The following is a 16,353-nucleotide window of genomic DNA, read 5'->3' on the forward strand; positions in this document are numbered from 1 at the left end:
TTAGGTTGTAGTTATTATAGGACTATTTCTCTCTGTACCATTTGTATTTCATATACCTTTGACTATTGGATGATCTTATAGGCACTATAGTATTGCCAGCCTAATCTCGGGAATTGATAGGCTTGAAGTCATAAACAGCTGAATGCTTGAAGCACAGTGAAGAGCTGCTGGCAAATACAGAAAAGTGCTGTTTGAATGAATGCTTACGAGCCTGCTGCTGCCTACCACCGCTCACTCAGACTGTGCTATCAAATCATGGACTTAATTATAATATAATAAATAACACACAGAAATACGAGCCTTAGGTCGTTAATATTGATACGGAAACTATCATTTTGAAGACAAAACATCTGTGAAATACAGAACCGTTCTGTATTTCATCTAACGGGTGGCATCCATAAGTCTAAATATTCCTGTTACATTGCACAACCTTCAATGTTATGTCATAATTACGTAAAATTCTGGCATATTAGTTCGCAACGAGCCAGGCGGCCCAAACTGTTGCATATACCCTGACTCTGTGTGCAATGAACGCAAGAGAAGTGACACAATTTCCCTAGTTTAATATGGCCTGCTAACATGAATATCTTTTAACTAAATACGCAGGTTTAAAAAAATATACTTCTGTGTATTGATTTTAAGAAAGGCATTGATGTTTATGGTTAGGAAACATTCGTGCAACGATTGTGCTCTTTTCGCAAATGCACTTTTGTGAAATCATCCCCCATTTGGCGAAGTTGCCTGTCTTTGTTAGGAATAAATAGTCTTCACACAATTTGCAACGAGCCAGGTGGCCCAAACTGCTGCATATACCCTGGCTGTGATTCAATGATAAATTTACAGGCACCGCATCGATTATATGCAACGCAGGACAAGCTAGATAAACTAGTAATATCATCAACCATGTAGTTAACTAGTGATTATGTTAATGTAACCGATGTGAAATGGCTAGCTAGTTAGCGGGGTTTGCGCTAATAGCGTTTCAACCGGTGACGTCACTCGCTCTGAGACCTTTAAGTAGTTGTTCCCCTTGCTCTGCAGGAGCCGCCGCTTTTGTGGAGCAATGGGTAACGATGGTTTGAAGGTGGCTGTTGTCGATGTGTGCAGAGGGTCCCTGGTTCGAGCCCAGGTAGGGGTGAGGGGAGGGACGGAAGCTAAACTGTTACATTAAGATTGATTGATTTTTATAAGATATGTTTAATGCTAGCTAGCACCGTACCTTGGCTCCTTGCTGCACTCGCATAACAGGTAGTCAGCCTGACACGCAGTCTCCTCGTGGAGTGCAATGTAATCGGCCTATAATAGTAAAATGCCTTTTCATGTAAAACGCATTACTGATGAGTGAAAATTACCTTGAAAATTAAACAATCTCTTTGCACATCCTCAGAACTCTAGGTTACATTTATAGTCCGCGCTGTAAACAATGTAGGCTACTGTCAATGCCACGTGATGTCTGAAGGAGCAGTAGCTCAATGCGCCATACATAAATACAACATTCTATAGTGTGTTGTTTTTATTCAATTAAGCATTTCAAATGTCATGGTATATCCTTGTGTACCATGGACAATTCAATTTAAACTAATCTTTTTCATGGTTAAAATAGGCCTTTTAACGTCTGGTCGAATATGGGCATTTCCATCTAAAAGGGACCCATAAGCGCCAACGGGAAGTTCATAGAAGCATGTGCATTTTGGGTGTCAAGTGAAAGAGTAAAAAAAAAATTTCCATCCCAAAAATGGAGTAAGCAAATGTTCCATCTGTTCAACCAGAAAATACAAAAGTCTTAAAAGGTATTATAAATGCATCAACACACAACAATGCTGAAAACCCCTGCCAACTAACATCAACAGTTATATTTGGACATTTTTTTTTGCCTTCTGTAAGTTTATGAAACATTGCCTTGAGCCTTACGAAAAACCCACATATCTTTAAGATATTTTCTTATTTCTATCCCTCATGAGGAATGAGGATAATAAAAGTCAGAAATAAAGGTAGACCTACCAATTAGTTAGTGTTTTTACTGATATCAAGTTTGTTTCTGAATTAAGTGACTAAAACTTACCAAATCGGTAATGGAATTACCGACAAATCAGTAATGGAATTTCTGCTATTTTAATTGGCTACAATGGGAAATCATAGTAGTCCACTACTGTCTTACCTTCCACTGGCATACTGTTATGTTCAGCTCCTCATTTTTTTTCTCTCTCTTTCTTGTGAAAACAGTCTGGGCCCGGTTTCACGATAGCTTACCCAATAAAAATACACTAAATCACTGATTTGGCACATAATTGCACACATTAGACTGCACATGAAATGCACTGAGTGTACAAAACATTAGGACCACCTTCATAATATTGAGTTGAACCTCCTTTTGCCGTCAGAACAGCCTAAGTTCGTCGGGGCATGGACTCTACAAGCTGTCAGAAGCGTTCCACAGGGATGCTGGCCCATGTTGACTCCAAGCAGCGTTGCAATTCTTGACACACTCAAATCAGTGTGCCTGCACCTACTACCATACCCTATTCAAAGGCACTTGAATATTTTGTCTTTCCCATTCAGCCTTTTGAGATTTTCACTGTAAAAAAGAAATAACGCCGATAATCGGTATCGGCGTTGAAAAATCATAATTGGTCGACCTCTAATTGAGAGTCCATAGGGCGGCGCACAATTTTGCCCAGTGTCGTCCGGGTTTGGCCGGGGTAGGCCGTCATTGTAAATAAGAATCTGTTCTTAACTGACTTGCCTAGTTAAATAAAGGTTCAAATGAATGTAAAAATGTTAATACTCTTATCGCAGTCATTCGTCTGTGAGCTGCTCCACGGGATAACCAGTTTGAGCTGCGCATGCTTGCTGCCCGACCGATAGTTCTGCTCAAATTAGGCTTTATGCGTCACACACATGAGGAATTGTACAGTATGTTGATAGGCTACTGCTGTTACGATTGACCCTTTTCTCCTCCCTCCTCTCAATCAGGCCCAGCTGTCGTTTTGCCTCTGCTAAGGATTTTTGAGATTTTCACTGTAGAAAAGAAATACATTTTAAAAAGTGCTAAATCTTAATGGCACTTCATTCTGCTTTTCACCTCATTTAACACCTGATTTACTAACAAAAGGCACATCTCAATAGGTGGTCCAGGTATCCTCATGACATGGCACACGTGGGGGGGTGGGACTTTTTTCTCTCTCTTGTTCTCTATTGCTCTGCTATTTTTCCTCAAGCAAAGGTGAAAGGCAATTATTCCTTGAATGTCCTACTCCTTGAAGTTTGCAGTTGTCTAAAAAAATTATATATTTGCTCAAAAAATATATTTTTCCTTTAGTGTCTGTACTTTACTGTATTTATAATTGGGATATTGCTTTTCAACAGGAAACGTTAACAAAATCACTGGAGGACATCTTTAAGCTAACAAAGGGGTATGGCACACACCCCCTCAATTAGAGCACTGTGTGTACCTACTTTGCTATTTGGAAAATATAGTCCAGAAAACACCAACTCTAGCTTTCTGGTGTGTCCACTTTGCATGAGTGTTCAGACAATCTTTTTCACTGACGCCGGGCCTAAAACTTCAAGCTTAGCATAGCAGTTCTCTCAGCCTGATTCCTGGTGCTGAAGTCAGCACAAAGAGAAAAGGGTGGGACAAAAAGAGAGGGAGGATGAAAATGAAAAGACCTCAACAGGGAGGATTTTTATTTTTTACAAAAACCTCAAGGGTTTCCCCCCACCCCCCTTGCTTGTATTTTTTGTGCCAGAGCTTACCAACTGTGACCTGCCAGCCGGTGTGCTATTCCTGACATAATTGAAGATGGGCATTGTTCAAAGGCACACCTCCGTGTAGCTGGCCTCCATTTGACTCCATTTCCCACAATGTAGTGCAGACAACTGGTGTCAGATATTTAGCTGCTTATTAAGCATGGCATGTAGTCTGGTCAGTTACGTCTGAGAGAAGGCTGACTGTCTGACACGTTCACTTTTATTAAAACGGACACGAGAGACGAGCTTGTTTACATTTACTGGTTGAATGTGAGTCAATCTGATATGTACTGGCACGCACGCAGATAAGCATGCGTTCGATATAAATAAAATGTCAATTCACGTAGCTATAAGGCTTTCTAGAAATGTGTTTTATTTAGGTTTTTTATTTAGCCCATAGATGTTGTTTTTTTTGTCACTCAAATATCACATGAAAACTTCTGCTCTAGCCAAAAGAACCTCATTATTCCTCTCCCTCCCTCTCTCTTATCCATATCCACTTGCAGTGGGGAGGCACATCTATACGTTATACAGCTAAAGGTTATACAGGGCCTCAAATAGATGAGGTGAAAATGACAACTGCCCCCCCCCCCCCCCCCATTCCCTCTCAGCCATCAGCCATGTTCATATTTATCTTCCATGGCGCATATCTTATGAAGGGGAAACAACAAGCTTATTGTTAAAGCCGTCATTGGAATGGTTCGTCTGGGCTGTTTTGTGTCTGCTTCATAGCTCACACTAGCTCAAGTTATGCTTCTTTAATACAAGCACTAAGCAGGCATGACTAGATCTATGGGTTGTCACACAACAGTGATGCTTGTTGTGGCTGTAGCCTCTGAACTGTACATTTCTGAGTCCAGCTAATTATGAGGGGTCTGGTCAGGGGTCAAGGAGGTCAGGGCTCCCTCTTTAACAGAGCTGCGGATGTGTCATTGTCTAATCTGCTGGTTGGCCGACGAGGCTCTGTTTGATGGTGTGCAACTCGACTCACCCAGCTCCTCTCGCAGTCAAAACAAACACAGGGCTCCGATGCTAAGGTCACCAAGCCCTCCACCAACCTTTTCATCTCCCGCCGAGCAAGACATTAAATAAATAACATGCCGGCAACACGGCTCTTAGATCTATAATTGCTGTCACACTCTGCTTTATAATGCCCCCTATAGCCCCTCGTTAGCCGTCAGTGGGGAGGGGGGGGGTGTCTTTCCTCTTTTGTTTTCTATTGCTCCTTAAGCAAAGCGGGAGGCTGATGACATCACATTTGACCATCAAACCAACTCCTTGAATGCCCTGCACCTTGAAGTTTGGGGTTGTCTAAAAACATATATATATTTTTTTACCCTTTTAGTGTGTGTACTTTTATTGTATTTATAATTGGGATATCCCCTTTATATCAGGAGCGGTTAAAGAATCGCTGGAGGATGCATTTGAATGAAATCAGCCTAACACGTAAACATCGCCCCCCCCACCCCCCAAGAGGCCCTTTCAACATCCCATACCTCTATGGGCTCTCTGCCCTCATCCCTACCTGAACGAGTCTCATTCGTTTAACTGAGCGAGAGAGCTGACCATCAGGGTCATTAACTCAAGTCAATTCCAGCACGTGAACTTAAGACGGTCTAGTTCATTAATCTTATCCCCTCCATCCATCCTCTTTCCCATTACTCACATTAGCCCTCCCTGATAGGATGAACTCTTTCCATGCAACCGACTTGTTCCTGAAGTGCAAAACCAGCTGTGTGCTGCTGATGAACTACCAATTTTTTATTTATTTATTAAAAAAAAAAAAAATGGTGTTCCAATCACTCATTGTTGCCTCTGCGCCCTCCCAAAGGGAATATTGTTATAATCAACAGTGCTTGTTTCCAAAATGCCTCTCTCTGTTAACTTCACCAAAGGCAGTCGTCCTCTCTTATTCCAGTTGTGTCGTTAGTATTCGTTAGAAAAGAGCTTGAGGCATCATTGTAGTGTTTTTACAGTTACAATGAGCCATTGATTGGGTGAAGGGCAATAGGATGGACAGTAATTGCGGTGTCAACTGTCATGGAGATGTGCATCTCAACGTTAGGATATAGAAGGGAATTATAGTTGACCATCAAAACCACCATGGACATCTCTCATTTTGTCTATGCTAGGGCTGTCCCCGACTAAAATATATATATATTGGTCGACCCAGAGTCGTCCTTTTCTTTCGACCATATATCCATATATAGACAGACCCTATGTGTTTGAATAAAATCAACTACATATGCACTGAGTTGTCTGATGCTTTAATGCTTTGATGCTTTTGCTATTTGATTAAAGATTAAATAATAATAATTACTGTTTGGAACAGTGTAAACAACACTAAAATGATAAGTAATACCAGTCTGTTCTGTCAAAATGTGTAAAGCCTTTATTACAGCATAGCAAAGATTAAAAACAGCAGAATCTGTGAAATTGCTTTATCTGACATTTTGCCGTTGATTGAGGCTTGGTGCTCACGGAATCAGTAGTCTATTAAACAATCACTCAAACAGACAACAGATGCAAGATCTGTCTTTATTTCTGTAGATATATTTGGATTATTTATAAAGCCAGCCACATTTAAGTTAGGCTATTGATTATAGACCTAATTAAGTTGGTTTCCTCTCCTGAATCAACAACAAGTGGGACATAATCATGAAGTGGAACGACATTTATTGGATATTTCAAATTTATTTAACAAATAAAAAACTAGAAAAATTGGGCGTGCAAAATTATTCAGCCCCTTTACTTTCAGTGCAGCAAACTCTCTCCAGAAGTTCAGTGAGGATCTCTGAATGATCCAATGTTGACCTAAATGACTAATGATGATAAATACAATCCACCTGTGTGTAATCAAGTCTCCGTATAAATGCACCTGCACTGTGATAGTCTCAGAGGTCCGTTAAAAGCGCAGAGAGCATCATGAAGAACAAGGAACACACCAGGCAGGTCCGAGATACTGTTGTGAAGAAGTTTAAAGCCGGATTTGGATACAAAAAGATTTCCCAAGCTTTAAACATCCCAAGGAGCACTGTGCAAGCGATAATATTGAAATGGAAGGAGTATCAGACCACTGCAAATCTACCAAGACCTGGCCGTCCCTCTAAACTTTCAGCTCATACAAGGAGAAGACTGATCAGAGATGCAGCCAAGAGGCCCATGATCACTCTGGGTGAACTGCAGAGATCTACAGCTGAGGTGGGAGACTCTGTCCATAGGACAACAATCAGTCGTATATTGCACAAATCTGGCCTTTATGGAAGAGTGGCAAGAAGAAAGCCATTTCTTAAAGATATCCATAAAAAGTGTCGTTTAAAGTTTGCCACAAGCCACCTGGGAGACACACCAAACATGTGGAAGAAGGTGCTCTGGTCAGACGAAACCAAAATTGAACTTTTTGGTAACAATGCAAAACGTTATGTTTGGCGTAAAAGCAACACAGCTCATCACCCTGAACACACCATCCCCACTGTCAAACATGGTGGTGGCAGCATCATGGTTTGGGCCTGCTTTTCTTCAGCAGGGACAGGGAAGATGGTTAAAATTGATGGGAAGATGGATGGAGCCAAATACAGGACCATTCTGGAAGAAAACCTGATGGAGTCTGCAAAAGACCTGAGACTGCGACGGAGATTTGTCTTCCAACAAGACAATGATCCAAAACATAAAGCAAAATCTACAATGGAATGGTTCAAAAATAAACATATCCAGGTGTTAGAATGGCCAAGTCAAAGTCCAGACCTGAATCCAATCGAGAATCTGTGGAAAGAACTGAAAACTGCTGTTCACAAATGCTCTCCATCCAACCTTACTGAGCTCGAGCTGTTTTGCAATGAGGAATGGGAAAAAATGTCAGTCTCTCGATGTGCAAAACTGATAGAGACATACCCCAAGCGACTTACAGCTGTAATCGCAGCAAAAGGTGGCGCTACAAAGTATTAACTTAACTTAACACCCAATTATTCAGTTTTTGATTTGTTAAAAAAGTTTGAAATATCCAATAAATGTCGTTCCACTTCATGATTGTGTCCCACTTGTTGTTGATTCTTCACAAAAAAATACAGTTTTATATCTTTATGTTTGAAGCCTGAAATGTGGCAAAAGGTTGCAAAGTTCAAGGGGGCCGAATACTTTCGCAAGGCACTGTAGCAACATAGGGAGGGGTGCCAATTCTACGGCGCGCTGAAGATTATGATTGAGAAGCGCGGACAGCGACCGCATCCAATGCGGGAGAAAACACATTTGTTATAAAATATTAGATTTATTAGTGTTGCACAATTATTTTTACCTACATAATATAACCATATACAATTTATCATATGTCTTCGAGTGGTGGACTGTGCCATCCCCGTAGCCTGGATCAGTCAACTGAGACGGGCGCGAATCAGACCGGTGTCTTGTGCACCTGGTGTCTTGCGACTGCTCGACTAACGAAATCTCGGTCGACCAACAGCCTATCGACCAAACCATTGACAAAATAGTCGGCCCTAGTCTACACACAGCTCTGCTGTCCCAGGGTGATGTTTAATTTATAAGGTTTGCTATATCAGTGAGTGTTTAACAACAATGCACAGTAGCTCTGCCTATCATGAGGCCTCTTTCTCTGATCATTGATCAGCCATAGTTTTAGCGTCCATTTTTCTATCAGTTGTTTTTATAGAAATGTATCTTAAGCCAGATGTTTTAACCTCTGCCTGTTATGACCTCTGTCAGGCTAACCCCACATAATCAATAGCCACTGAAGAGAAGACCCAGCAATTTGATGTCCTTCAGTACAGAGGGTGACTATCTGTCAGTAGATGGCTATTTATCTCATATCATTTATTTGGTTGTCATTTGTTTGACCCCTCATCATAGAGATCCTAGGGGACATCTCTTATTCCATTGAAAGGTCACATTCGTGACAGCATTATAGCATCAGATTATCAGGGTCTCTGTGTGGTTTTAATGGCCAGTGGGGAATATGGCGACTGACTGCATACGGCCTCACTAACTCTCCATTCTCACCTCCAAGTACAGCACAGAACGTCAGTGTTGTTTTTTGCAGCCCACTGTAAAACTAAGAAACCTCAGATGGTATGTGAATGGGCTGTGAACTTATGGTTGGCTGTGGACCATAGCTCGATCTGTCTGATTGCGATACGAAAACATCCTTTGTGTGAGTCAGTCAAACTCAGTGGCAACAAGGTGAAATGCATGGCCCATGCTGTCATTCTGGTTGGTTTTTGCCCGACTTGACCTAAAAAGCCTGGAAAAACAATCTGCGCTGGAGTTTAAACTTGGACGATTCCACGGAGGAGAGCTGGTTGGTGGTTTAAACATCAGAGGAGATCCCAATGGCCTGTAAGAAAAGTGATTGAGAAATGGGTTCCACAAGGTATGTTAGAGCTATTAAAGTCTTCCCTGGACAAAGACCTCAAAACATAAATTTTAATAAGCGGATTGAATTAAGGCTTCTCTGAAATGTATTACCTTGGGTGTAATGAGCATTGTCTGCTTGGAGACTAGCTTTTGGCGCACTTCGCTTCTAACATGGAACGTAAGTGATGTACTTCTGAAACGCAACCAAAATTAGACAGCTTTCATGTCAAAGCAATGGCATGTTTTGCAAGGCATGTAATGCATGTAACACTCCATGTGTGTTGGCCTCGAGGTAACCTGGGTAGTTGGCCATGATTCTGTGCTGTAATATAAGCCAAAACGTTTTCATGACTTCTGCCTGAAGGGGTGTTTTCAGAACTGAGTGATTTTCTGAGGCTTTGTCAAAAGTCTATTGTCTTAACTCCAGAAATACACCCCACCCAAACTTTTTCCTTTTATCTCAAAACAAAAAGTGGGGCCAGATTTGATGTCTAGTTTTTTTGTTTTGTTACTAAAAAAAACATATCAGCCCCCAATCATAAGGTATTTGAGTGAAGCAGGAACAAAGCAGGTTTGTGATGAGGGCTTCAGCACTTGGCGTTCCCAGTACATTTCCTCTGCTCATGTGGCAGATCAAATTGCCTAACCAACATTTATAACGTTCCGACATTCCACAAGCAGAAATATTTTCTGAAATTAAAATGTAGTTATGGGAAAATGTCCCTAGTAGCTTCTGGGGTTTTTGCACTCATTGCCTTATTTAAGCCACTCCGCTGAAAGACTTAAATAACCTATATTTGTAGGCCCATCCAACCCGGAACCTTTTTAATAAACTTTTTCTAGAATAAGGAGTCATCTCCACTATCCACAGGAAAATGTCAAGAGTTGCAGCTTCAATGGCTCAGAAAATAATCCTGTGGTTTGGTGATGAAAACAATTCCCCCAAAAAGAACATGACCATTGTACATTTGGTGTTCATGAAGCATAATATACATATGGTTACACTCAAAACACAGTATAACCCAACTCTTCAGCTGTAATGCTGTAGTGAATGCAGAATGTGCTCTGGTCATTTCTTCCCTCTGGGATGAATAGAACAGGAAGTTGCCATCTTGGGTCTGCCCTGCCCGTTTGGCAGCCCTTCGCATTGTAACAGGCTTCTTGTCTGCCTGCCCGTCTTCCCCAGGAGACGCAGAGCGGCCATTTAAGGGCAATTAGCAACGTTCTGCTGCGGTAGGCAGGATGGGATTCCAGCGGCCTGTCATTAATTACAGTACTACAGCCTTTTTAAAACTGAAATCATAGGCCTTGGCTTTCAGACGTTTACTAACTGCACTGTCATCTCTCACTTTCCTAGAACAAGGTCATTGAGGTTGCGTGAAGGTATGCAAGCAAGTTTTATAGGGTGCTCATTTGCTAGTCGAGACCCATATAAATTATAAATTCCTCACTGGGGTGTCTTGTTTTCGGTCTAAGTTTTTTTTTTTTTTTTCTCCCTCTTGTTTTGTGGCAAAATCCACAGTCGCAGCGGCTTGCCAAGATTTCACTTCTTCTCACAGACCGTTTGAGTTAATGACCTATAAGTGTTTGTTGTTTCTGTTTCACTGTGACTAGGCTGCTGACAACACTAACCCCAGCTCTTGGTCACGGAGGACGAGGCCGGCGCCTGGTGACCTGGGTACCTACGAGAGGGAGAGAGTGAGGAGCTCCAGACCTGACCTAGGGGCCAGCAGAGGAACGGGAACCACGGCTTCCAGACCAGAGCTGTGGTCCAGTAGGGGTCAGGCTGGCCATGCGGAGAGGATGACCGGGCGCGGCAATCGACCATGGAGCAACCGTCAGACCGACAACTAAACCGGCCAACCGTCTTAGTAGCTCCGCTTCATAATGTCCAGGTAGGATATTACATTTGACATTTTTGTCATTTATCCAGAGCGACATGTCAGAGGAGCCTGCTTTCTAATTAACAAGAGTATCTTTTAATTTTTGTATAGTTTCTGATAAAGTGTATACAGGTTGATACTGTATAGTGTTATCACCTGACAATAACATGAAAGATTATCTTCTCATCTCACTGAAACTGTGTAATAGCCATGACTATTACAACTACTGTATTTTTATGGTGGGAATCTTTTTAGAACTCCGTCAGAGGATAAAAATGTGACTCCAGACTGAGCCACTAGTGACTGCTTGACTGCACTTCTTACTTTAATCAAAGGAAGTATAACTTTTACTCCTACTCGAATGACGCCGCCCAGCCCTCTCTTAGTATACGACTTGTGCACTCTTTTTTTCCCAGAGCTCTCCATGCCCCCAAACTGCTTGGAGCCCCTCAACAAGGAGAAATGTACTGTATCAAGCATATCTAAATCCCCGAGCAACAGCAGTCACAGCCATACAGAAGAATAACAACTCTCAAGTCCCTGTCCAGCACCTACCCATGCTTCTCGGAGTGCAAAAACAAGATGGCCGCCCTCTGAAACCTTCAACCACCCCCTTCCATTTGCACAGACACAACATCAGTTGTATTATAATATGCCCATATACAGTATCGCTCTGGTGTGGACCTCACCACCAGTGAATGTATCCTCTTCCGCATCTTCTCCTACCAGATGTATTATAATGTATTCCTCAGACTCGACAAGGGAGAGATGATCACTTGGGTGACTGGGCCTAGAGGTGTGCGTGTGTGTGTGTGGGGGGGGGGGGGGGGGGGGAGAGAGAAGAGGAGAGACACAGGAAGGAAGGGTTTGTTGTCTTTCGGAGTGGACCGTTACAAGACCTCACTTTGGAACTTCCCAGCGGAGCTGCACAAAGGATGTACCCATGTGACCAGAAACGGAGAGCGAATTACTTGGGATTAAAAATAAATCTACTCTGATCTTTGATTTATTCAAACTTAATTTGGTGAGCGCTTAGACCATGCATTTGCTTTATACTGACAACTAGAGAACGACCAATATGGGATTAAGGGCCTATACTGATTTTTGGAGGTCAAGGAGGCCGATGGACAATATTTTATGCCGATAATGAATATAATTCAATTTTAGCATTTTGATAAATTCCCAGAGAGAGCCATAAATCAATTATACAATCAATTGTACTTAAAAAAAAAAATCTATCTACATAACATAATGGTAATCATTGTTTTGAATGCTTAATCTCTTGATAAACTGGGTAAATCAAGATGGCATAGGCTTGCATACTCACAATATAGGTCAAATCATACCCAATAAGACTGCATGGATTCAACTTTTGAACTAATTTGGGCTCATTTCAATGATCTATGGGTCTACAGATGACAATATGTTTCCCTTCCATTTGGGACCATGTTAGCCTCAGGGTTGGGGAGTAAACTTGATTACTTTTAAATTCAGAAATGATGTTTGTGGGAAAAACATACATTGTGATACCGCTATGTTTTTTCAATGACATTCAATGAATCATTGAAAAAAGGTGCAATTGTTAAGTTTGTTCCACTTGAGGGAGTCTGACCAGAAGTCAGAGACCACTATGATGACACACCAAATGTGTTTGATGGATCCTTTTTGTCTTCTTCGAATACCTCTTAAGAGGAAAGTAATCCAAAAGTAACTGAAAGTAATCATATTGTTACTGATTACAATTTTGGACAGGTAACTGTAACACATTCCATTTAGAAAGTAGTCTACCAAACCCTGTTAGGCCTAGTGATCAACAAAATGTTAATAGAAGTAGCCTATTGTCTTCTTTTATAAAGACGTCTCTTTAAAGGTGCTACACATAGGATTTTTCTGAATTGTTGCATTGTAATTACAGAAAATGTTCATAATAGAGTGGAATGATAGTGTTTCACAGTATTACTTATCCGCCAGTGTTGTGATTGGCTGTGATATTCGCCTAGTGATTTCTCCCGCCAGAGCTGCATCTGTTGTCAAAATGGGAAAGCTGTTTTGACTTTGTGGCTGTGTTATCTAGTGGAAAAGGGGTCAATCGGACAATGTAGAAGTCACTCCGTCATTTACTGGTTGTTAAAATTCTACACTGTTCGCTCAATTTCAGTTTGTGAGAAAACAAGCACTTAACAGTGTAGGGCAGTGGTCACCAACCTTTTCTGAGTCGAGATCACCTTGAGTAAAAAATGCAAGCCGAGATCTACCGCTCTTTTTTTTAACATTACTTTTAAAAAAAAATTACGCCTATGCAACATTAACCAATAAAAAATGGTTATGTAGCAATGAGGTTTGTGCAGTAGGCTATAGGCCCAATACATTATCACTGCAAATGGACTATGCTTGAATTGCCGCGCCAATGTTGTTCTTCTCATTTTGGAATTATAGGTATATGATCACACCGGTAATACATAATTTGTCGTATTATTTGAGAGGCTGAGTGAGCATACTTTTTTTTTTTTTACTGGACTGATTGCCTGGATCTATTGGTCAGTCTGAGGAGGGAGCGAGCAGCGGTGAGGTTGACCCTCGCCCGACTCACCGTCCCTTCGCTCTCCCTCCCTCTGCTGTGAAAATGGGACACAGTCTTCCATCTGATGGCGAAACTCAAGTCGCACTGCATTATTTCTGCTTCATGCAATATTCCATGTTGACAGAGAAAGTTAAATATTCCTTGATATTAAAAAAGACAAGCCACTAATAATAACAACGCAAGCATTGCTGTACTCATTTATTGCAGCAGCAGTGCTGGTTGTAGTGTGAGTGGAAGTAGGGAGAAAGTGCATTTTATGGCTTATAAAAGGTGTTGAACAGTGTGTTGACAGTGCTGAATAGCAACTTCGACATGAACTTACTCATAAAAACAGAAACTCTTTGATGTATTTGTTGAGTCTTTCTAGTCCATGGTTTTAAATGTTTTTTTTGAAATCTCACAGTATCAACTTTGCGTCTTTTTACAGTCTATTGCTCGGGGAAACAGTGCAGTGATCTGAGCAGTGATCTGATTAGACATCGGTAGGCCTATAGGTGCACTTGAATTGCTTTCTGGGCCTGCCGGGTAGGTCGGCGTTCTACTTTCAGACACATGAAGTGGTTCAAAATGGGATTCATTTGCCTTCCCATCGCTAGGGCTGCTGAAACAGGTAAACTTACCGTCAACAGCGAGAAACCAATCAAAAAATACAAATAGGAACGCAAGGCTTTATCATTGTTTTTTTACAGAAATGTTTGGTGATTGACTAGAAATGCTTGGAGATCAACCAGTCGCTCGCAATCGACCGGTTGGTGACCACTGGTGTAGGGAATCATTGTAGCATCTAAATCGCTGTGAAATATCTTTTCAAAAACAAAAAATATCTTTTTTCCAGTTGTTTGAAGCTGGTGGACGAAAACCAAAAGTTAAAGGTGTGAGAGGTAAAGTGTGAGCCTCCGCCTTGTTATGGGGAAATGGGATGCTGGGGAGGGGGAGATTTGTTTTGAATGCGGCCGAGTGCTGTTACAATTCAACTAGCTTCCAACTTGGGAGAAATTTGAGGTGTAGCACCTTTTTAAGAGAAAATTCACCACTCAGGACTCATGTAGCCAGGCAGTTCGAGAGAAGAAACCACTGGCCACTCGCATAGTCATTTAGCAGTGAATTATTAACCCTACTTTTTGGTGACAATCAGCTTTGAAATGAGCATGTTTTGCTTTATGGTAGCTACCACAAATAAAGTTCTAGGGTAGTGAACTGACGTTAGCAAAGTTGTCTTTATGAACACTAGCTATTGGTATGTTGCTTTGTAAAGTGCTGCAATCTGTATGGACATTGTTTTGCCGAACAGTAAATTAACACTAAACATTTCTACATTCCATGTGGCACTATTCAAGTGTGCTAAATGTATATGCAGCATGAGTGGGTAGCTAGCAAGCATCCCAGAGGCTAACTAGCAATGGGCAGGAGTTTCACACGAGAGGCAAGTGCGGTGAGGCTTTAAAGGGGAAACCGGCTGCGCCGATAGAATAGGAAAGGCTAATATCGGCACAAAATATTGTCCCGACCGACTATTGGTCGTTCTTTACCGACAACCATAGCATTTTTGCAGTGTTTTATTTTGCACATTGCGCACACACACGCGCACACCTAAAGCCATTTTAAACCCACAAAACATGACTATCGTCCCAGAGAATGCATAATGTCGGCCTAAAAGAGGTTTGAATGTAGGGTTTTGCGGAAGTTTGCATGTTTCTACGTACTGTATAAGAGGAGCATTTTTTAAGTTGTGTGCCTCCTGCATGCCCTCTGCTTTAAGAACAACAAAGATAAGGACCCTGTCGTAGATGCACATTCTTATTTACTTATAGGCTGCATACAACATATCGTCTTCAACACCAGTACCTAAGCATTACGGACGTTGATAGCCAAGGACTTTGATCAAACCTTCAAATTGTGCTTCATTTTGTTTCTCAGTCATTCACTCCCTGTTGCTCACCATCACCCCCCCCCCCCCCCCCCCCCCCCATTTGTCTGTTTGGACAAATGGCAGAAAAGAAGGTCCACCCCTTTTGTCTGCACTCAATTAATAATTGAATGCATGTATTTTAGCTTGGGGGGGGTCATATACTGAATATTAGTCATCTGGAAGAGGACTACTATTCCTAGGGTGCTTTGCTTCAGCACACCTCCCTCCCTGGACTGGACACAGAATGGAGGCTCCGACTGGAACTGCTGACCTGGATCTAGCTGTAAACTCTGCAGCACTGCTGTGAACAGCCAATCCAGCACAGGAAGCAAGGCATTGGGCTCGTGTTGTCCAATATCCACAAGGAACAATCAGTCCAAATGTACGCGACTGGGTTCGCAGTGCGAATCGTCTCAACTTGTTTTTTTGTTTTTTTTCAATAGAAATGTATTTTGTTTTAATATTAAAACTGGACTTTTTGTTGTTGGATAAGGGAGGGTTTGGTGTCACTCTGGCCAGAAACCTAGAAATCATGGGGGTGCCATATAAACACCACCAGCCTAGTTTTGAGGTCTGATATACTCTTACATATACACACTGCAATACTCATACAGGCAATACTCTGTGAACTCTAAACTCCTAACTACAAACTCTGGTAGGAGGGGTACCATATCGCTTCAGGAATGGCAGCTGAACCTGAGAATGACCTTTGCTTGTTGGCTTGGCTGTCATTGTAAAGCAAAAGAGCTAATTAGCCTCCCCCTCAGATCCAATTGGAGAGTCACTGTATTATTACGCCATGCGATGACTAGGACGTTGGGATCCAGAATAATACAGGTGTTAATACGGTTCGTATCGTTCTACGG

At 41.7% G+C, this 16,353-nt stretch overlaps 1 protein-coding gene across 2 annotated transcripts in view; it reads left to right on the top strand.

Moving 5' to 3' along the window:
* luzp1 (leucine zipper protein 1) overlaps positions 1-11,993 on the top strand; it is a 75,425-nt gene extending 63,432 nt beyond the window's left edge. For both annotated transcript variants that reach the window (XM_021584418.3, XM_021584419.3), the window contains exons 4-5: positions 10,729-11,009; positions 11,414-11,993. In XM_021584418.3, the coding sequence (XP_021440093.3) occupies positions 10,729-10,968 (240 nt within the window). In that variant the 3' untranslated portion in view covers positions 10,969-11,009; positions 11,414-11,993. The remainder of the gene's footprint in view (positions 1-10,728; positions 11,010-11,413) is intronic.
* Positions 11,994-16,353: the final 4,360 nt, after the last annotated feature.

Source organism: Oncorhynchus mykiss, chromosome 25 (genome assembly GCF_057628025.1).
Source record: "Oncorhynchus mykiss isolate SJ-2025 chromosome 25, ASM5762802v1, whole genome shotgun sequence".
Lineage (NCBI taxonomy): Eukaryota > Metazoa > Chordata > Actinopteri > Salmoniformes > Salmonidae > Oncorhynchus > Oncorhynchus mykiss.